The sequence below is a fragment of the Pristiophorus japonicus genome, chromosome 16, assembly GCF_044704955.1.
Source record: "Pristiophorus japonicus isolate sPriJap1 chromosome 16, sPriJap1.hap1, whole genome shotgun sequence".
Taxonomy (NCBI): domain Eukaryota; kingdom Metazoa; phylum Chordata; class Chondrichthyes; family Pristiophoridae; genus Pristiophorus; species Pristiophorus japonicus.
The window spans coordinates 3,084,988-3,108,101 of NC_091992.1; the positions used below are offsets into that span (position 1 = coordinate 3,084,988).

Below are 23,114 nucleotides of genomic sequence, written 5' to 3' on the forward strand. Positions count from 1 at the left end.
TGAGGGAGCGCCGCACTGTCGGAGGGGCAGTACTGAGGGAGTGCCGCACTGTCGGAGGGGCAGTACTGAGGGAGTGCCGCACTGTCGGAGGGGCAGTACTGAGGGAGCGCCGCACTGTCGGAGGGGCAGTACTGAGGGAGTGCCGCACTGTCGGAGGGGCAGTACTGAGAGAGCGCTGCACTGTCGGAGGGGCAGTACTGAGGGAGTGCCGCACTGTCGGAGGGGCAGTACTGAGGGAGCGCCGCACTGTCGGAGGGTCAGTACTGAGGGAGTGCCGTACTGTCGGAGGGGCAGTGCTGAGGGAGCGCCGCACTGTCGGAGGGGCAGTACTGAGGGAGCGCCGCACTGTCGGAGGGGCAGTGCTGAGGGAGCGCCGCACTGTCGGAGGGTCAGTACTGAGGGAGCGCCGCACTGTCGGAGGGGCAGTACTGAGGGAGCGCCGCACTGTCGGAGGGGCAGTACTGAGGGAGCGCCGCACTGTCGGAGGGGCAGTACTGAGGGAGCGCCGCACTGTTGGTGGGGCGGTACTGAGGAAGTGCCGCACTGTCGGAGGGGCAGTACTGAGGGAGCGCCGCACTGTCATAGAAACATAGAAAATAGGTGCAGGAGTAGGCCATTCGGCCCTTCTAGCCTGCACTGCCATTCAATAAGTTCATGGCTGAACATTCAACTTCAGTACCCCATTCCTGCTTTCTCGCCATACCCCTTGATTCCCCTACTAGTAAGGACTTCATCTAACTCCTTTTTGAATATATTTAGTGAATTGGCCTCAACAACTTTCTGTGGTAGAGAATTCCACAGGTTCACCACTCTCTGGGTGAAGAAATTCCTCCTCATCTCGGTCCTAAATGGCTTCCCCCTTATCCTTAGACCGTGTCCCCTGGTTCTGGACTTCCCCAACATTGGGAACATTCTTCCTGCATCTAACCTGTCTAACCCCGTCAGAATTTTAAACGTTTCTATGAGGTCCCCTCTCATTCTTCTGAACTCCAGTGAATACAAGCCCAGTTGATCCAGTCTTTCTTGATAGGTCAGTCCCGCCATCCCGGGAATCAGTCTGGTGAACCTTCGCTGCACTCCCTCAATAGCAAGAATATCCTTCCTCAGGTTAGGAGACCAAAACTGTACACAATACTCCAGGTGTGGCCTCACCAAGGCCCTGTACAATTGTAGCAACACCTCCCTGCCCCTGTACTCAAATCCCCTCGCTATGAAGGCCAACATGCCATTTTTTTCCTAACCGCCTGCTGTACCTGTATGCCAACCTTCAATGACTGATGTACCATGACACCCAGGTCTCTTTGCACCTCTCCTTTTCCTAATCTGTCACCATTCAGATAATAGTCTGTCTCTCTGTTTTTACCACCAAAGTGGATAACCTCACATTTATCCACATTATACTTCATCTGCCATGCATTTGCCCACTCACCTAACCTATCCAAGTCGCTCTGCAGCCTCATAGCATCCTCCTCGCAGCTCACACTGCCACCCAACTTAGTGTCATCCGCAAATTTGGAGATACTACATTTAATCCCCTCGTCTAGATCATTAATGTACAGTGTAAACAGCTGGGGCCCCAGCACAGAACCTTGCGGTACCCCACTAGTCACTGCCTGCCATTCTGAAAAGTCCCCATTTACTCCTACTCTTTGCTTCCTGTCTGACAACCAGTTCTCAATCCATGTCAGCACACTACCCCCAATCCCATGTGCTTTAACTTTGCACATTAATCTCTTGTGTGGGACCTTGTCCAAAGCCTTCTGAAAGTCCAAATATACCACATCAACTGGTTCTCCCTTGTCCACTCTACTGGAAACATCTGTCGGAGAGGCAGTACTGAGGGAGCGCCGCACTGTCGGAGGGGCAGTACTGAGGGAGCGCCGCACTGTCGGAGGGGCAGTACTGAAGGAGCGCTGCACTGTCGGAGGGGCAGTACTGAGGGAGCGCCGCACTGTCGGAGGGGCTGTACTGAGGGAGTGCCGCACTGTCGGAGGGGCGGTACTGAGGGAGCCCCGCACTGTCGGAGGGGCAGTACTGAGGGAGCGCCGCACTGTCGGAGGGGCAGTACTGAAGGAGCGCTGCACTGTCGGAGGGGCAGTACTGAGGGAGCGCCGCACTGTCGGAGGGGCCATTTTACGGATGAGACGTTAAACCAAGGCGACGTCTGCCCTCTCAGGTGCATCCCATGACATTATTTTGAGGAAGAGCAGTGGAGCTCTGTCCTGGGGCCAATATTTATCCCTCAACCAACATCATAGATTATCCTGTCATTGTCATATTGCTGTTTGTGGGAGCTTGCTGTGCACAAATTGGCTGCTGCATTTCCCACATTACAACAGTGACTACACTCCAAAGACACTTAATTGGCTTTGGTACATCCTGAGTTATCGAGCACGCTGCGTGTAGCTGTAGATTTGCGAGACCTTTGCTCTGGCCCAGTGGGCGTTAAGAGTCTAACTCGGCAAGTTTACTCTGACTTGAGAAAAACTACAACTCCGTGCCCACCGGGCAGGATATGTGCTGTTTCGTGGCTTCTTTCCCATTAGCAACTGGGCTGTGGGGCTGTTGAGTACAGCCCGTGGGGAGAGACCTTTGGAACCAGCTCGAGAGAAGGCACTGGGAAAGCCAATGCGTCTCACCAACCCGGGCTTTCTGTCACTGGTCCTCGGCCAATAGATCTGGTGTTGGACCAGAACCAACGTTGCCCATAACAGCACCGCTCACCCGAGAGGGGGAAGAGTGGGAAGGGAGGAGGGGAAAGAGAGGGAAGGAGAGAAGTGGAGGGGCAGAGAGAGGGAGGGCAAGAGAGGAAAGTAGGAGAGAAAGAGGGGAGCCTCTCTCAGCATAACCAACCCTGTGGTTAATACGTTTAAAAACATGGCAACTGAAAGAATTGGGAAATTTTTTATTGAAAATGAGATAGTTTAACATAATATTAATCTATATAAAGGTTATTACAATCTTTTTAATTTTTTAAGGTATATTTCCTTTTGAAATTCTCGTGTTCCACAATGGGTTGAAGTGAAGATTTCTGCTTGTCTCTCTGGCTCTCCGAGTTTCAGCCGTGTCACTAGGTGTAAGTTGGAGACTTGAGCGATTTCAGAACCGCCGCTTGAAGGGGGTTGCTAGAGTTACAGCGGCCCGCGTTGTACAGTGAAGCCAGTCCCCAATCTGCCAGCTCTGTACAGGCACCTCCAACACAACATCACGGCTCAATAGTTGCTGCATACTAGGGCCATGTCTGCAGCTCACAGGGAGCAGGGCAGGTGGGTCACTCACTGCCCTTGAAGCCAAGTCTCTCTCATTCATAACTGAGGTTGAATGTCGGTGACCTTTACAGATGCCCCTTCATGACTGTTGAGTGGGTGGTCTGTCTCAATGGCTCTCCCTCTCTCCCCAGCCCATTATGTTCTCTCACTCCTTCAAAAGGAACAGAGCTTCATACAAGGTCAACAGGGGATGGGCTGCCCGATAATGGGCTGTTCATAGCGGTGAGCAAGTGGGCTTTAACAGGAGATCCATTTCCTGTTTATGGGATGGGATGTTGCTAACGGGAGGGATTTCCTGTTTATGGGATGGGTTGTTGCTAACGGGAGGTCCATTTCCTGTTTATGGGATGGATTGTTGCTAACGGGAGGTCCATTTCCTGTTTATGAGATGGATTGTTGCTAATGGGAGGTCCATTTCCTGTTTATGGGATGGGTTGTTGCTAACGGGAGGTCCATTTCCTGTTTATGGGATGGATTGTTGCTAATGGGAGGTCCATTTCCTGTTTATGGGATGGGTTGTTGCTAACGGGAGGTCCATTTCCTGTTTATGGGATGGATTGTTGCTAACGGGAGGTCCATTTCCTGTTTATGGGATGGGTTGTTGCTAACGGGAGGTCCATTTCCTGTTTCTGGGATGGGTCCATACCGGGTTTAAAGATGAAATGATGAAGGTGGATGTGATCTGTACCCCTCAGCCGACCCTTTGATGAGCTTCTAACTGTACAAAGTGCAGGTAAAGACTGTGCCACGAGGACCAAATTACCCACATCTACCCAACATGCCAGGGCCCAAACGCCACAAGGTGGATTGGAAAGCTCCTGGTCTGGTCTGGTCTGGGTCCTGTGCTGCCTGGTGTTGATGTCTAATTGTTGAATTTACGGTTTAATATACGTGGCTGGACCTGAGCAACTCTTTCATGGCACCTAAACAGTCAAGGATTGATAAACAGTGATGCTGATCAACAACCGATGCAGCTCATGACTCACTAAAAGTAAACCTGGCTTTGCGATTCCCATCCTCGGTGTGATCCTCCCTCAGAGTCTCCAATGGCAACAGAGGCAGAGCCATCCGTGGTGTCCCTGGCCAAGGTTACCAGCAATCATATACAGGGGAGACAAATCAATCATCCTCCATTCTTCACGGCTTGAATTGCTCACTCAAACTCAGCAGAGAAACTACTCCAGACGACGGTCTCGTATAAGAACAAAAGATTCTTCACTTGGTTCAGTTCTTCAGCCCTTGAAGGACCCCCCATGTCCCCTTCTTTCTGTGATGGCACGCTGGAGTCAGAAGAAATTGCGTTTCCGTTTCGAACCACTCATTTTTTTGTGGAGATATATATATATATTATATATTGCTTTAAATATCACACATGCACTGAGGCGGGAGTGTGAATACATTTGGTGAGTCCTTGATAATGACAGCCATTTTTTTTTAATATAAATTTTCTTTACTTTTTTTGCACGATTAACGTATAATCTGGAATCGTTTGTTCCCAGTTTGGAAGCACAGGCTTTGGCAGTCGAGGGAAAGAGTGGAAAGGAGGTTAGAGGATTGTGGCTAAGGCGGACTACTCGAATGTCTCACCAATAAACGTTCAAGCTCCTTGCCGCCATTTATTGGTGCACATCTTCAAACCATCCATCTGTACAGCGGGCTGTCGCCGGGTCTCGGTCCCAACATCATCTGGAGTTGAGTCGAGGAGCCACCTGCGGGGAGAGGGAAAGGGGTCAGTGTCCATTGGGAGCCGTGACTGTAGCCGCTTCTCCCAAACATCTCCCAACATGGCCTCCCTGCCTCCCAAAACACAATAGGGTGCAGCCACGCCTTGTCGGCAGCACCCAATCACCGGCACTACTTTACTTTAAGATCATACAAGTTTATAGCATCTCAATCGTGTCTGTGCTGGCTCTATGCTGGAACAATCCCAAACTAATCCCACTGCCCCGCTCTCTCCCCATAGCCATGTATTAATCCCAATCTAATCCCACTGCCCCGCTCTCTCCCCATAGCCCAAACTAATCCCACTGCCCCGCTCTCTCCCCATAGCCCAAACCAATCCCAAACTAATCCCCCTGCCCCGCTCCCTCCCCATAGCCCAAACCAATCCCAAACTAATCCCACTGCCCCGCTCTGTCCCCATAGCCCAAACCAATCCCACTGCCCCGCTCTCTCCCCATAGCCCAAACCAATCCCAAACTAATCCCACTGCCCCGCTGTCCCCATAGCCCAAACCAATCCCACTGCCCCGCTCTCTCCCAATAGCCCAAACCAATTCCCAAACTAATCCCCCTGCCCCGCTCTCTCCCCATAGCCATGTATCAATCCCAAACTAATCCCACTGCCCCGCTCTCTTCCCATAGCCCTGTATCAATCCCACTCCTGCAAAACAGATACACCACTTTCGGTACTGTTGAGGGGGATGACTCATCAGGGGAGGGCAGCAGCAGCAAAGTTCATGGCACCGTGGCTGGCTCTGCTGCACAGGAGGGCAGGAAAAAGAGTGGGAAAGCGATAGTGATAGGTGATTCTATTGTAAGGGAAATGGATGGATGTTTCTGCGGCCGCAATCGAGACTCCAGGATGGTATGTTGCCTCCCTGGTGCAAGGGTCAAGGATATCTCGGAATGGGTGCAGGACATTTTGAAGGGGGAGCGTAAACAGCCAGTTGTCGTGGTGCATAAAGGTAAAAAACGGGATGAGGTCCTACAAGACAAAATTAGGGAGCTAGGAGCTAAGTTAAAAAATAGGACCTCAAAAATAGTAATCTCAGGATAGCTCAGATGAATATGTGGCTTGAGGAGTGGTGCAGAAGTGAGGGATTCAAATTCCTGGGACATTGGAACCGGTTCTGGGGGAGGTGGGACCAGTATAAACCGGACGGTCTGCATCTGGGCAGAACTGGAACCAATGCCCTAGGGGGAGTGTTTGCTAGTGCTGTTGGGGACGGATTAAACTAATATGGCAGAAGGATGGGAATCTATGCAGGGAGACAGAGGAAAGTAGAATGGAGGCAGAAGCAAAAGATAGAAGCAGGAAAAGTAAAAGTGGAGGGCAGAGAAACCTAAGGCAAAAAACAAAAAGGGCCACATTACAGCAAAATTCTAAAGGGGCAAAGGGTGTTAAAAAACAAGCCTGAAGGCTCTGTGCCTCAATGCGAGGATTATTCGCAATAATCTGGATGAATTAACTGCGCAGATAGCAGTTAATGGATATGATGTAATTATTGGCATCACGGAAACATGGCTCCAGGGTAACCAAGGCTGGGAACTCAACATCCAGGGGTATTCAACATTTAGGAAGGATAGACAGAAAGGAAAAGGAGGTGGGGTGGCGTTGCTGGTTAAAGAGGAAATTAATGCAATAGTAAGGAAGGACATTGGCTTGGATGATGTGGAATCAGTATGGGTGGAGCTGCGGAATACCAAGGGGCAGAAAAAGCTAGTGGGAGTTGTGTACAGACCACCAAACAGTAGTAGTGAGGCTGGGGACAGCATCAAACAGGAAATTAGTGATGTGTGCAATAAAGGTATAGCAGTTATCATGGGCGACTTTAATCTACATAATGATTGGGCTATCCAAACTGGTAGCAAAGCGGCGGAGGAGGATTTCCTGCAGTGTATTAGGGATGGTTTTCTAGACCAATATGTCGAGGAACCAACTAGAGGGCTGGCCATCCTAGACTGGGTGATGTGTAATGAGAAAGGACTAATTAGCAATCTTGTTGTGCGAAGTCCCTTGGGAAAGAGTGACCATAATATGGTAGAATTCTTTATTAAGATGGAGAGTGACACAGTTAATTCAGAAACTAGGGTCCTGAACTTAAGGAAAGGTAACTTCGATGGTATGAGACGTGAATTGGCTAGAATAGACTGGCAAATGATACTTAAAAGGGTTGATGGTGGATAGGCAATGGCAAACATTTAAAGATCACATGGATGAACTTCAACAATTGTACATCCCTGTCTGGAGTAAAAGTAAAAACGGGGAAGGTGGCTCAACCGTGGCTAACAAGGGAAATTGAGGATAGTGTTAAATCCAAGGAAGAGGCATATAAATTGGCCAGAAAAAGCAACAAACCTGAAGACTGGGAGAAATTTAAAATTCAGCAGAGGAGGACAAAGGGTTTAATTAGGAGGGGGAAAATAGAGTATGAGAGGAAGCTTGCAGGGAATATAAAAACTGACTGCAAAAGCTTCGATAGATATGTGAAGAGAAAAAGATTAGTGAAGACAAACATAGATCCCTTGCAGTCAGATTCAGGTGAATTTATAATGGGGAACAAAGAAATGGCAGACCAATTAAACAAATACTTTGGTTCTGTCTTCATGAAGGAAGACACAAATAACCTTCCGGAAAGACTAAGGGACCGAGGGTCTTGTGAGAAGGAGGAACTGAAGGAAATCCTTATTAGGCTGGAAATTGTGTTAGGGAAATTGATGGGATTGAAGGCCGATAAATCCCTGGGGCCTGATAGTCTGCATCCCAGAGTACTTAAGTAGCCCTAAAAATAGTGGATGTATTGGTGATCATTTTCCACAACAGTCTATCGAATCTGGATCGATTCCTATGGACTGGAGGGTAGCTAATGTAACACCACTTTTTAAGAAGGCAGGGAGAGAGAAAATGGGTAATTATAGACCCGTTAGCCTGACATCAGTAGTGGGGAAAATGTTGGAATCAATTATTAAAGATGAAATAGCAGCGCATTTGGAAAGCAGTGACAGGATCGGTCCAAGTCAGCATGGATTTATGAAAGGGAAATCCTGCTTGGTAGAGTGGACAAGGGAGAACCAGTGGATGTGGTGTATTTGGACTTTCAAAAGGCTTTTGACAAGGTCCCACACAAGAGATCGGTGTGCAAAATTAAAGCACATTGTATTGGGGGTAATGTACTGGTTGGCAGACAGGAAGCAGAGAGTCGGGATAAACGGGTCCTTTTCAGAATGGCAGGCAGTGATTAGTGGGGTGCTGCAGGGCTCAGTGCTGGGACCCCAGCTATTTACAATATACATTAATGATTTGGATGAAGGAATTGAGTGTAATATCTCCAAGTTTGCAGATGACACTAAGCTGGATGGCGGTGAGAGCTGTGAGGAGGACGCTAAAAGGCTGCAGGGCGACTTGGACAGGTTAGGTGAGTGGGCAAATGCATGGCAGATGCAGTATAATGTGGATAAATGTGAGGTTATCCATTTTAGTGGCAAAAACACGAAGGCAGATTATCTGAATGGTGGCAGATTAGGAAAAGGGGAGGTGCAACGAGACCTGGGTGTCATGGTACATCAGTCATTGAAAGTTGGCATGCAGGTACAGCAGGTGGTGAAGGCAAATGGCATGTTGGCCTTCATAGCGAGGGGATTTGAGTATAGGAGCAGGGAGGTCTTACTGCAGTTGTACAGGGCCTTGGTGAGGCCTCACCTGGAATATTGTGTTCAGTTTTGGTCTCCTAATCTGAGGAAGGATGTTCTTGCTATTGAGGGAGTGCAGCGAAGGTTCACCAGACTGATTCCCGGGATGGCAGGACTGACATATCAGGAGAGACTGGATCGACTGGGCCTGTATTCACTGGAGTTTAGAAGGATGAGAGGGGATCTCATAGAAACATATAAAATTCTGACGGGACTGAACAGGTTAGATGCAGGAAGAATGTTCCCGATGTTGGGGAAGTCCAGAACCAGAGGACACAGTCTAAGGATAAGGGGTAAGCCATTTAGGACTGAGATGAGGAGAAACTTCTTCACCCAGAGAGTTGTTAACCTGTGGAATTCCCTGCCGCAGAGAGTTGTTGATGCCAGTTCATTGGATATATTCAAGAGGGAGTTAGATATGGCCCTTATGGCTAAAGGGATCAAGGGGTATAGAGAGAAAGCAGGAAAGGGGTACTGAGGTGAATGATCAGCCATGATCTTATTGAATGGTGGTGCAGTCTCGAAGGGCCGAATGGCCTACTCCTGCACCTATTTTCTATGTCTATGTTTATGTCTATGTCAAACTAATCCCACTGCCCCGCTCTCTCCCCATAGCCCTGTATCAAATGCAAACTAATCCCACTGCCCCGCTCTCTCCCCATAGCCCTGTATCAATCCCAAACTAATCCCACTGCCCCGCGCTCCCCCCATAGCCCTGTATCAATCCCAAACTAATCCCACTGCCCCGCTCTCTTCGCATATTCCCGTATCAAATGTTTCTCCAAGTTTCCCATACAAGATGCAATGGTGTGTGCCTCATCCTCTCCCTGTGGTAAACCATTCTCTGCTCCAACTCTCTGTGTAAAGAGAGTTCTCCCATTCACTGTCCTCAGTCTCAGTGACAAAATGGTAAATGAATGTCACCCCATCACCGACTCCCCCAACTGGGGGAAACTGTCTTTCCCTTTTCACTCTGTCAAAAACTCCATCAATTTTAAAAACCACCATTAAATCTCCTCTTCGCCTTCTCTGCTCCAGTGGAAATAGTGCCAGTATCTCCAGTCTCTCCTCATAGCAACAGTTCCCCACCCCTGGCATCCTCCTGGTCAATCTGTCCTGTGCGTTGTCCATGCCTGTAATGTCCTTTCTATAATGGGCCCCCTGAACTGCACACAGCAGTCTAACTGGGACCGAACCAAGGTTTTGTACTCATTGATTCTGTACTCATAAGAACATAACATAAGAATTAGGAACAGGAGTAGGCCATCTAGCCCCTCGAGCCTGCTCCGCCACTCAACAAGATCATGGTTGATCTGGCCGTGGACTCAGCTCCACTTACCCGCCCGCTCCCCGTAACCCTTAATTCCCTTATTGGTTAAAAATCTATCTATCTGTGATTTGAATACATTCAATGAGCTAGCCTCAACTGCTTCCTTGGGCAGAGAATTCCACAGATTCACAACCCTCTGGGAGAAGAAATTCCTTCTTAACTCGGTTTTAAATTGGCTCCCCCGTATTTTGAGGCTGTGCCCCCTAGTTCTAGTCTCCCCGACCAGTGGAAACAACCTCTCTGCCTCTATCTTGTCTATCCCTTTCATTATTTTTAAATCCTTCTGAACTCCAACGAGTAAAGACCCAGTCTACTCAATCTATCATCATAAGGTAACCCCCTCATCTCCGGAATCAGCCTAGTGAATCGTCTCTGTACCCCCTCCAAAGCTAGTATATCCTTCCTTAAGTAAGGTGACCAAAACTGCACGCAGTACTCCAGGTGCGGCCTCACCAATACCCTATACAGTTGCAGCAGGACCTCCCTGCTTTTGTACTCCATCCCTCTCGCAATGAAGGCCAACATTCCATTCACCTTCCTGATTACCTGCTGCACCTGCAAACTAACTTTTTGGGATTCATACACAAGGACCCCCAGGTCCCTCTGCACCGCAGCATGTTGTAATTTCTCCCCATTCAAATAATATTCCCTTTTACTGTTTTTTTTTCCCCAAGGTGGATGACTTCACATTTTCCGACATTGTATTCCATCTGCCAAACCTTAGCCCATTCGCTTAACCTATCTAAATCTCTTTGCAGCCTCTCTGTGTCCTCTACACAACCCGCTTTCCCACTAATCTTTGTGTCATCTGCAAATTTTGTTACACTACACTCTGTCCCCTCCTCCAGGTCATCTATGTATATTGTAAACAGTTGTGGTACCAGCACCGATCCCTGTGGCACACCACTAACCACCGATTTCCAACCCGAAAAGGACCCATTTATCCCGACTCTCTGCTCTCTGTTAGCCAGCCAATTCTCTATCCATGCTAATACATTTCCTCTGACTCCGCGTACCTCTATCTTCTGCAGTAACCTTTTGTGTAGCACCTTATCAAATGCCTTTTGGAAATCTAAATACACCACATCCATCGGTACACCTCTATCCACCATGCTCGTTTTATCCTCAAAGAATTCCAGTAAATTAGTTAAACATGATTTCCCCTTCATGAATCCATGTTGCATCTGCTTGATTGCACTATTCCTATCTTGTTCTCTATGCCCCTATTTATAAAACCCAAAATGCTGTTGGCCTTTGTTTATGGCCTTATTTACCTTCATTTACACTTTTGGGGGATTGTCTATTTGAAGCCCAAGTTCTCTCTGTTCAGCCTCACACTTCGATGCCTTTTGGTTCAGTGTATTGGCCCATCCCCATTTCCCCCAAAATGTGTTACCTCACACTTAAACTGCACCTGCCTGCCCATCCCACGAACCCTGTCATCCTGACGTCTTCCTCCATCCTCACTGTTGGCCCTTCCTCAAGTGTCTAGATCAGGGGTGTGGGGCGGGGAAGGACAAGAGCGGACAGGCAGTCTGTTTCACATCCCGCCCGATTTTCTTTCCCGTTGACCATGGAAAAGGAGGGAAGGACATTGCTGTCCAGCGCTGTCCTGATCCCAGCCAACATTCACACATAGTTACCCTGGCTGATTTGATCGCCCTCCCTAGCCCAGGGAGGCTGAGGGCAATGGTAACACCCCAACTATCAGCTAATGCAGCATGGAAGCAGGGGACCCTCCTGGTCTGGCCCCTTGGTGACACACCGTGTCTACAAACTGAGGCAAATCACTAATTCTGAAGCTTCTTTCTTTAAAGACTCCGGATAGCTGCCCGTTTTTAAATGTAGAGGATTTGCAGATTAGAAACATCATTACAACAAAGATACTGTCAACTCGGGCCCAGTGGTTGAGGTTTCAAGGGGGTTTCTCACTCGTGTCCTTACTGAGTCATCGACTCCATCCCCCGCCCTGGCCACTGCCCGTGGCTGAGCCAGACCGTTCCCAATCTCGCTGACCTTCCGACCCCATATCCGCACCGTCACTAAGATCGTCTATTTACACCTCCGTAACATCGCCCGTCTCCACCCGTGCCTCAGCTCATCCGCTGCTGAAGCCCTCATCCATTCTTTTGTAGACTCCAGACTCAACAATTCCAACGCTCTCCTGGCTGGTCTCCCATCTTCCACCCTCTGTAGACTTCAGCTCATCCAAGACTCGGCAGCCCCGTGTCCTATCTCGCACCGAGTCCCGCTCACCCATCATCCTGTGCTCACTGACTGACATTGACTCCCAGTCCGACAAAGCCTCGATTTTAAAATCCTCATCCTTGTTTTCAAATCCCTCCATGGCCTTGCCCCTCCCTACCTCTGTAACCCCCTCCAGCCCTGAAACCAGCAACCCCCCCCTACCCCCGGAGATATCTGCGCTCCTCTAATTTTGGCCTCTTGAACATCTCCGATTTGCATCGCTCCACCATCGGTGGCTGTGCCTTCAGCTGCCTGGGCCCCAAAATCTGGAACTCCCTCCCTAAACCCCTCCAACCTTGAAGACGCTCTTTAAAACCTACTTCTTTCACCAAGCTTTTGGTCACCTGTCCTAATATCTCCTTATGTGATCCGGTGTTAAATTTTGTTTGATAATGCTCCTGTGAAGTGCCTTAAGACATTTTACTATATTAAAGGCGCTATATAAACGCTAGTTGTTGTTACTGATGTGTGTGAAACGTTAGAGAGTGTGTGCAGCATTGAATGTGGAGCGTTTCAGCAGCTGGGTGTGAATGGACGGGACGGTTTGGTGCGAATCTTACCACAGACAGGTGGCCATTCTTTGCTTTCGAAATGATCAGTTCTGACCCGGATGTGAAATCAATGATCCCTTCCCTTCCGTGTTTGATCGTGAATTTTATGCTGCAAAAAACAGAGCAACACGTCAGCTGCAAATCACATCGCCCCTCCTCGCCCTCACACCTCCACTGTCCCATCAAACACTCCCAGGGCAGATACAGGGGGTTAGATACAGAGTAAAGCTCCCTCTACACTGTCCCATCAAACACTCCCAGGGCAGGTACAGGGGGTTAGATACAGAGTAAAGCTCCCTCTACACTGTCCCATCAAACACTCCCAGGGCAGGTACAGCACGGGTTAGATACAGAGTAAAGCTCCCTCTACACTGTCCCATCAAACACTCCCAGGGCAGGTACAGGGGGTTAGATACAGAGTAAAGCTCCCTCTACACTGTCCCATCAAACACTCCCAGGGCAGGTACAGCACGGGTTAGATACAGAGTAAAGCTCCCTCTACACTGCCCCATCAAACACTCCCAGGGCAGGTACAGCACGGGGTTAGATACAGAGTAAAGCTCCCTCTACACTGTCCCATCAAACACTCCCAGGGCAGGTATAGGGGGTTAGATACAGAGTAAAGCTCCCTCTACACTGTCCCATCAAACACTCCCAGGGCAGGTACAGGGGGTTAGATACGGAGTAAAGCTCCCTCTACACTGTCCCATCAAACACTCCCAGGGCAGGTACAGGGGGTTAGATACAGAGTAAAGCTCCCTCTACACTGTCCCATCAAACACTCCCAGGGCAGGTACAGGGGGTTAGATACAGAGTAAAGCTCCCTCTACACTGTCCCATCAAACACTCCCAGGGCAGGTACAGCACGGGTTAGATACAGAGTAAAGCTCCCTCTACACTGTCCCATCAAACACTCCCAGGGCAGGTACAGCACGGGTTAGATACAGAGTAAAGCTCCCTCTACACTGTCCCATCAAACACTCCCAGGGCAGGTACAGCACTGTGTTAGATACAGAGTAAAGCTCCCTCTACACTGTCCCATCAAACACTCCCAGGGACAGGTACAGGGGGTTAGATACAGAGTAAAGCTCCCTCTGCACTGTCCGAGACTGTTTCTTGCTAATTCATGACTCTCCCTGAACTACCAATCAGTAAAACTGGGTTCAAACTGTCGTGGAATCATTCACACAGGGCCGCTTACAACCAACAGCCAGCGGAGAGACTTGTCCGATCGGGACTGAAGTCGGAGAGGTGACAGGTCGATGTGGAATCTGCGTACCGCATGGCTCCCCTTGAACAGCTCCCCGACGGTAAAAGGTTAACCCCATGGGGGGGCGGAACACTCACCTTCCCTGGTTGATGTTGATGTTGTTCACTTTGTCGGCCTCCATGGCCAGCTTGGTCAGCGTCTCGATCACATGATCGCTCCGTAACACCACGTCACCCTTCAATACAAGTGGCAAATACACACGTTCAGATAAAGGCGGTGTCTGATCGGGACGCACTGCCAAAAGGGCAGACTCAATTGTAACTGTCGAAAGGGAATGGGTACTTCCTGGGAAAGGAGCAGGGGGAGTGGGACTGATGGGATCGCTCCACCAAAGAGCCGATGGGCGAATGGCCTTCCTCCTCTGCTGTCTGATCCTGTGAACGCTGCTCCACTCGTGGGTTCAGCAGGTTCCCAGTCACCCTGAGGAGGTATTATGGCAGCTCAAAGAAGTAGGTTTTAAGGAGCGTCGTGAAGGAGGAAACAGAGGCGGAGAGGTTGAGGGAGGGAATTCCAGAGCTTGGGGCCCAGGCAGCTGAAGGCACGGCCGCCGATGGTGGGGCGATGGAAATGAGGGATGGTCAAGAGGCCGGGATTAGAGGGCAGCAGGGTGGAACCGCACAACTGGACTGAGCAAGTCTCCATGTCAAGAAAGACTTGCTTTTCTACAGCACCTTACAGCACCTCAGGACACCCCAAAGCGCTTTACAGACAATGAAGTACTTTTGAAGTGTCATCGCTGTTTCAATGTGGGAAATGCAGCAGCCAATTTGTGCACAGCAAGCTCCCACAAAAAGCAATGTGATAATGACCAGATCATTTGTTTTTAGTGAAGTTGATTGAGGAACAAATATTGGCTCCAGGACAGTGGGCAGAACTCCCCTGCTCTTCTGCGAAATAGTGCCGAGAGATTTTTTCAATCCACTGGAGGGGGCAGACGGAGCCTCAGTTTAGCATTGATTCCAAAAGACGACACCTCCGACAGTGCAGCACTCCTTCAGTACTGCCCCTCCGACAGTGCGGCGCTCCCTCAGCACTGCCCCTCCGACAGTGCGGCGCTCCCTCAGCACTGCCCCTCCGACAGTGCGGCGCTCCCTCAGCACTGCCCCTCCGACAGTGCGGCGCTCCCTCAGCACTGCCCCTCCGACAGTGCGGCGCTCCCTCAGCACTGCCCCTCCGACAGTGCGGCGCTCCCTCAGCACTGCCCTGGAGTATCAGCCTAGATCTAATGTCCTCAAGTCTTTGGAGTGGGACTTGAACCCACAACCTTGTGATTTGGAGTCGAGAGAGACGGAGAGCTACCCATTGAGCGATGGTGGGACACAGACGATGATGGAGGGGTGGGGGACACATGGACCCGGGGGTGGAGGGCACAGACCCGGGGGGTGGGGGAGCACAGCACGCTCAGGGCTCAGGCTATCGGATATACGCACGAGTTCATCGGCATACCTTCTGCTTGTTGTCCTCACAGGGAACATGGAGAACAAAGAGCCCGTCACTCAGGGAACTGACCGAGATTCCTGCATAGAGAGAGGGACACACAGACTTTAAAACCATGTCAGAGAACCCTTCAGCAATCCAAAACAAATCCTAGGGCAGGTACAGGGGGTTAGTATACAGAGTAAAGCTCCCTCTACACTGTCCCATCAAACACTCCCAGGGCAGGTACAGGGGGTTAGATACAGAGTAAAGCTCCCCCTACACTGTCCCATCAAACACTCCCAGGGCAGGTACAGCACGGGGTTAGATACAGAGTAAAGCTCCCTCTACACTGTCCCCATCAAACACTCACAGGGCAGGTACAGGGGGTTAGATACAGAGTAAAGCTCCCTCTACACTGTCCCATCAAACACTCCCAGGGCAGGTACAGGGGGTTAGATACAGAGTAAAGCTCCCTCTACACTGTCCCCATCAAACACTCCCAGGGCAGGTACAGGGGGTTAGATACAGAGTAAAGCTCCCTCTACACTGTCCCATCAAACACTCCCAGGGCAGGTACAGGGGGTTAGATACAGAGTAAAGCTCCCTCTACACTGTCCCCATCAAACACTCCCAGGGCAGGTACAGGGGGTTAGATACAGAGTAAAGCTCCCTCTACAGTCCCCATCAAACACTCACAGGGCAGGTACAGCACGGGTTAGATACAGAGTAAAGCTCCCTCTACACTGTCCCAGCAAACACTCCCAGGGCAGGTACAGGGGGTTAGATACAGAGTAAAGCTCCCTCTACACTGTCCCCATCAAACACTCACAGGGCAGGTACAGCACGGGTTAGATACAGAGTAAAGCTCCCTCTACACTGTCCCAGCAAACACTCCCAGGGCAGGTACAGGGGGTTAGATACAGAGTAAAGCTCCCTCTACACTGTCCCATCACACACTCCCAGGGCAGGTACAGGGGGTTAGATATAGAGTAAAGCTCCCTCTACACTGTCCCATCAAACACTCCCAGGGCAGGTACAGGGGGTTAGATACAGAGTAAAGCTCCCTCTACACTGTCCCCATCAAACACTCACAGGGCAGGTACAGCACGGGGTTAGATACAGAGTAAAGCTCCCTCTACACTGTCGCATCAAACACTCCCAGGGCAGGTACAGGGGGTTAGATACAGAGTAAAGCTCCCACTACACTGTCCCATCAAACACTCCCAGGGCAGGTACAGGGGGTTAGATACAGAGTAAAGCTCCCTCTACACTGTCCCCATCAAACACTCACAGGGCAGGTACAGCACGGGTTAGATACAGAGTAAAGCTCCCTCTACACTGTCCCAGCAAACACTCCCAGGGCAGGTACAGGGGGTTAGATACAGAGTAAAGCTCCCTCTACACTGTCCCCATCAAACACTCACAGGGCAGGTACAGCACGGGTTAGATACAGAGTAAAGCTCCCTCTACACTGTCCCAGCAAACACTCCCAGGGCAGGTACAGGGGGTTAGATACAGAGTAAAGCTCCCTCTACACTGTCCCATCACACACTCCCAGGGCAGGTACAGGGGGTTAGATACAGAGTAAAGCTCCCTTACACTGTCCCATCAAACACTCCCAGGGCAGGTACAGGGGGTTAGATACAGAGTAAAGCTCCCTCTACACTGTCCCATCAAACACTCCCAGGGCAGGTACAGGGGGTTAGATACAGAGTAAAGCTCCCACTACACTGTCCCATCAAACACTCCCAGGGCAGGTACAGGGGGTTAGATACAGAGTAAAGCTCCCTCTACACTGTCCCATCAAACACTCCCAGGGCAGGTACAGGGGGTTAGATACAGAGTAAAGCTCCCTCTACACTGTCCCATCAAACACTCCCAGGGCAGGTACAGGGGGTTAGATACAGAGTAAAGCTCCCTCTACACTGTCCCATCAAACACTCCCAGGGCAGGTACATGGGGTTAGATATAGAGTAAAGCTCCCTCTACACTGTCCCATCAAACACTCCCAGGGCAGGTACAGGGGGTTGGATACAGAGTAAAGCTCCCTCTACACTGTCCCATCAAACACTCCCAGGGCAGGTACAGGGGGTTAGATACAGAGTAAAGCTCCCTCTACACTGTCCCATCAAACACTCCCAGAGCAGGTACAGCACGGGTTAGATACAGAGTAAAGCTCCCTCTACACTGTCCCATCAAACACTCCCAGGGCAGGTACAGCACGGGTTAGATACAGAGTAAAGCTCCCTCTACACTGTCCCATCAAACACTCCCAGGGCAGGTACAGGGGGTTAGATACAGAGTAAAGCTCCCTCTACACTGTCCCATCAAACACTCCCAGGGCAGGTACAGGGGTTAGATACACAAGGTGAGCCTGCCCCAGAATGTCAGTCTAAATTCCTGCAGTTTTAAAAATGGATCATCAATAATTCCCAAACCTCCAACATCTGGTTACTTTCTCTGTAATAACTGGGCGCACATCATTCACGCCGATATATTGTTAGTCTAAAGGATGGGGTTGTTGGACTGATGCAGTCACACCCTGTGGATTTAGTGGGGTTTCAGTTTGTGTATAACTGTGTCCCCAAGCCCTGGGTTGTCCCTATTGCCCGCTGCTCCTGGCCTGACTCACGCCAATGTCCCACTCCCCCAGCCAGCTGGTCGTCATTGCTTTGTATCGGAGGACTGACCGGCTGAGGAGGGCCTCACAATGGAGCCACACACACTAAGCAGACGCATGAAAACTATCAAAGGAAGGAAGCCCCCATCCCCCGTCATATCCCACCATTCGCGCGTACCCCCCCAACCCCAAGCGTACCTTTCAGGCTGGGGTAATCGATCCTCTGTTTAACTTTAGCCTCTTCCACGATGAATGCGCTGCTGGGTGTGACCAGGAGTTGCCGCGCCCGCGGCCTGTACCCGTTCCGGTCGTACTTTGTGACCGCCACAGCGTACTGCAAGACACAAACCAGGACTCACCACCGGGTCATACACCGTCCCTGTCCCGCACACACACAGGGCATCAACTCCATCCCCACAGAAACCCGCCTCCCCCCCCCCCCCACACACGAAGGCCCCGAGCTTTCGCTTCCCGCTCCTCCAAACCCCCCCCCACCCTGCGCGGAGAACAAGACCCATCGCCACGGCTCCGCACCGACTGTGCAGCTTCACCCCTTCCTCGCCCCCCCCCACCCCCCCACCCCTTCTCTGTAACTTTGGATAAAGTACCACATAACAGGCTTACAGCAAAGTTGAAGCCCGTGGAATACAAGGGACAGTGGCAGCATGGATACGGAACTGGCTCAGTGACAGGGAACAGGGAGTAGAGGTGAGCGGTTGTTTCTGGGACTGGAGGAAGGTATACAGTGGTGTTCCCCAGGGGTCGGTACTGGGACCATGGCTTTTCCTGATATATATTAATGACCTGGATGTGGGTGCACAGGGCACATTTCAAAATCTGCAGCTGACACAAAACGTGGAAGTATAGTGAACAGTGAGGAGGAGAGGGACAGACTTCAGGAAGACACAGACAGGCTGGTGGGATGGGCGGACACGGGGCAGATGAAGTTTAACACAGAAACGTGTGAAGTGATACATTTTAGTAGAAAGAATGAGGAGAGGGCATATAAACTAAAGGTACAATCCTAAAGGGGGTGCAGGAAGAGACACACCTGGGGGGGGGGGGGGGGGGGAGTATATGGGCACAAATCGCTGAAGGTGGCAGGGCAGGTTGAGAAAACGGTTAAAAAAGCTTAAGTGATCCTGGGCTTCATAAATAGAGGCAGAGAATACAAATGTGCGGAAGTTATGATGAACCTGTATAAAACACTGGTTTGGCCCTCAACTGGAGTATTGTGTCCAATTCTGGGCACCTCACTGTGGGAAGGATGTGAAGGCCTTAGAGGGGGTACGGAGGAGATTTACGAGAATGGTTCCAGGGATGAGGGACTTCAGTTACGGGGACAGACTGGAGAAGCTGGGGTTGTTCTCCTTGGAGCAGAGAAGGTTGAGAGGAGATTTGATCGAGGTGTTCAAAATCATGAGGGGTCTGGACAGAGTAGAGAGAGAGAGACTGTTCCCATTGGTGGAAGGGTCAGGAACCAGAGGACACAGATTTAAGGTGACTGAGAAGAACCAAAGGCGACTCGAGGGAAAACATTTTTACGCAGCGAGTGGTTAGGATCTGGAATGCACGGCCTCAGAGGGTGATGGAGGCAGACTCAATCGTGGCTTTCAAAATGGAATTGGATAAATACCTGAAGCAAATAAATTGCAGGGCAACGGGGAAAGGGCGGGGGGGGTGGGACTGACTGAGGGGCTCTTAGAGAGCCGGCACGGGCTCGATGGGCCGAATGGCCTCCTGTGCTGTAACCATTCTATGATTCGATGGTCATAAAATTGATAAACAGGATTTTATCAAGTGCCAGTTGTTCATGTAACAGGAGAAACTCCCCTCACACATTGGCCCTGTATATTAAAAACTAATCTTTACAATTTCCCCTAAACCTCCATCATTCTATTCAGCAATCGAGGGCAAGAGCTCAGTCAGCCCCTCGGGGCGCGGGCCGCGCGTGGCGGGGCGCGGGGAGCGCGTGGCGGGGCGCGGGGAGCGCGTGATGGTTTACATTTACCTTGATTTTATCACTTTCTATAACCTGCAGCACTTTGGCATTGATCTCATTTGTTGCTGAAAGAAAAACAAAACAAGTCAATCGTACATACTACCCCCCCAACCATGCCCCTCCCCCCGACCGTGCCCCTCCCCCCGACCGTGCCCCTCCCCCCCGACCGTGCCCCTCCCCCCCGACCGTGCCCCTCCCCCCCGACCGTGCCCCTCCCCCCCGACCGTGCCCCTCCCCCCCGACCGTGCCCCTCCCCCCCGACCGTGCCCCTCCCCCCCGACCGTGCCCCTCCCCCCCGACCGTGCCCCTCCCCCCCGACCGTGCCCCTCCCCCCCCGACCGTGCCCCTCCCCCCCCGACCGTGCCCCTCCCCCCCTGACCGTGCCCCTCCCCCCCTGACCGTGCCCCTCCCCCCGTGTGGTTGGCTCGGAGCCTGATTCGCTTAGCTCTAGCTCTCGGCAATGCCGTTTACTCACCGATCCTGGAGTTGACGAACTGCTTGGGAACACTTTGAGGATAATTGTCTTTTTTGTCCTTGAAGAGTTCACTTGCCACAACTTTCTGCTCCAGCTGCAGAGGGCAAGAGAGAGAGAGAGAGAGAGAGGGAGGGCGACAGAGAGAAAGGGAGAGAGGGAGGGCGACAGAGAGAAAAAGAGAGAGAGGGAGGGCGACAGAGAGAAAAAGAGAGAGGGAGGGCGACAGAGAGAAAGGGAGAGAGGGAGGGCGACAGAGAGAAAAAGAGAGAGAGGGAGGGCGACAGAGAGAAAAAGAGAGAGAGGGAGGGCGACAGAGAGAAAGAGAGAGAGGGAGGGCGACAGAGAGAAAGAGAGAGAGGGAGGGCGACAGAGAGAAAGAGAGAGAGGGAGGGCGACAGAGAGAAAGAGAGAGAGGGAGGGCGACAGAGAAAGAGAGAGAGGGAGAGAGAGGGAGAGAGAGAGAGCAAAAGACAGAGCGAGAGTCGGAGCGAGAGAGAGCGAGCGACAGAGAGAGAGAGAGCGACGGAGAGAGAGAGAGCGAGAGGGATTGATGGTTAAAGTCAAATGTAACTGAAGAAAGTTAATCAAAATAAGCTTTTCAAAAAATAACTTCCTGCCCAGAGAATTAAAGGATAGGGGAGATCGAGGGGAGTCCAGAACAAGGGGAGTCACCTTAAAATTAGAGCCCGGCCGTTCAGGGTGATGTCAGGAAGCACTTCTTCACACAAAGGGCCGTGGGAATCGGGAACTTTCTCCCCCAAAGGCTGTGGGTGCTGGGGGTTAATTGGAGCTTTCCAGACTGAGACCGATGGACTTTTGTTGGGTCAAGATTATTGAACCAAGGAGGGTTAATGGAATTAAGATACAGATCAACCGTGATCTAACTGAACGGCAGAACAGGCTCGAGGGGCTGAATGGCCTCCTCCTGTTCCTGTGTAACAGGCTCGAGGGGCTGAATGGCCTCCTCCTGTTCCTGTGTAACAGGCTCGAGGGGCTGAATGGCCTCCTCCTGTTCCTGTGTAACAGGCTCGAGGGGCTGAATGGCCTCCTCCTGTTCCTGTGTAACAGGCTCGAGGGGCTGAATGGCCTCCTCCTGTTCCTGTGTAACAGGCTCGAGGGGCTGAATGGCCTCCTCCTGTTCCTGTGTAACAGGCTCGAGGGGCTGAATGGCCTCCTCCCGTTCCTGCGTAACAGGCTCGAGGGGCTGAATGGCCTCCTCCTGTTCCTGTGTAACAGGCTCGAGGGGCTGAATGGGCCTCCTCCTGTTCTTTGGCTCACTCTGTGCTGCCACTGCTGCTCTGCAAGTGGCCACCAGATGGTGTGTGTGAGCAGACGGGATGCTGCTCCTCCCATCACACAGCAGCAAGCTGTGCGTTCCCACTTGGTGACCCACGGAAGCTCTCTGCAATACCGTCCTGTGGTGGTTATGTCACTGGACTAATAATCCAGAGCTCAAATCCACCGCTGACAATTTAAAATTCAGTTTCATAAAATCGGCAAATAGAAAGCCAGTCTCAGTAAAAGCCGAATTGTTGCAAAAATCCACCTCGTTCACCAACATCCTTTAGGGAAGGAAAGCTGCGGTCCTTACCCGGTCTGGGCCTATAGGTGACTCCAGACCCACACCAACATGCCCTCTGAAGTGGCCGAGCGAGACACTGACGTACAAAACCAGTAAATGCCGGCCTTTCCAGCGATGCCCACAGCCCCAAAATGAACAACCACCTGTATTTATGTAGCTCCTTTAACATAGTAAAACGTCCCAAGGTGCTTCACAGGAGCATTATAAGACAAAAAAATAAATTCAACACTAAACCACAGAAGGAGATATTAAGGCAGGTGACCAATAGCTTGCTCCAAGAGGGAGGTTTTAAGAAGCGGCTTAAAGGAGGAGAGAGGGAGAGAGGTTTAGGGAGGGAGTTCCAGAGCTTGGGGCCCAGGCAGCTGAAGACACGGCCACCGATGGTGGAGCGATTATAATCAGGGAAGCTCAAATGGACAGAATTTGTGGAGCGCAGACATCTTGAGGGGTTGTGGGGCTGGAGGAGATTACAGAGATAGGGAGGGGCGAGGGCCATGGAGGGATTTGTAAACAAAGAGGAGAATTTTGAAATTGAGGCGTTGCTTAACCGGGAGCCAATGTCGGTCAGTGAGCACAGGGGGTGATGGGTGAGCGGGACTTGGTGTGAGTTAGGACACGGGACAGTGAGCACAGGGGGTGATGGGTGAGCGGGACTGGGTGTGAGTTAGGACACGGGGCAGTGAGCACAGGGGGTGATGGGTGAACGGGACTCGGTGTGAGTTAGGACACGGGGCAGTGAGCACAGGGGGTGATGGGTGAGCGGGACTCGGTGCGAGTTAGGACACGGGGCAGTGAGCACAGGGGGTGATGGGTGAGCGGGACTCGGTGCGAGTTAGGACACGGGGCAGTGAGCACAGGGGGTGATGGGTGAGCGGGACTCGGTGCGAGTTAGGACACGGGGCAGTGAGCACAGGGGGTGATGGGTGAGCGGGACTCGG

General features: G+C 51.2%; 1 protein-coding gene across 1 annotated transcript in view; it reads right to left on the reverse strand.

The window, feature by feature from the left end:
- Positions 1-2,890: 2,890 nt before the first annotated feature.
- Positions 2,891-23,114, reverse strand: part of LOC139226899 (unconventional myosin-Ic-like) — a 50,091-nt gene continuing 29,867 nt past the window's right edge. Inside the window, exons 22-26 of the mRNA XM_070857993.1 lie at positions 18,316-18,451; positions 15,525-15,595; positions 14,156-14,253; positions 12,818-12,917; positions 2,891-4,978 (exon numbers count right to left, since the gene is read on the reverse strand). Coding sequence (XP_070714094.1) covers positions 4,952-4,978; positions 12,818-12,917; positions 14,156-14,253; positions 15,525-15,595; positions 18,316-18,451 — 432 coding nt within the window. The 3' untranslated portion in view covers positions 2,891-4,951. The remainder of the gene's footprint in view (positions 4,979-12,817; positions 12,918-14,155; positions 14,254-15,524; positions 15,596-18,315; positions 18,452-23,114) is intronic.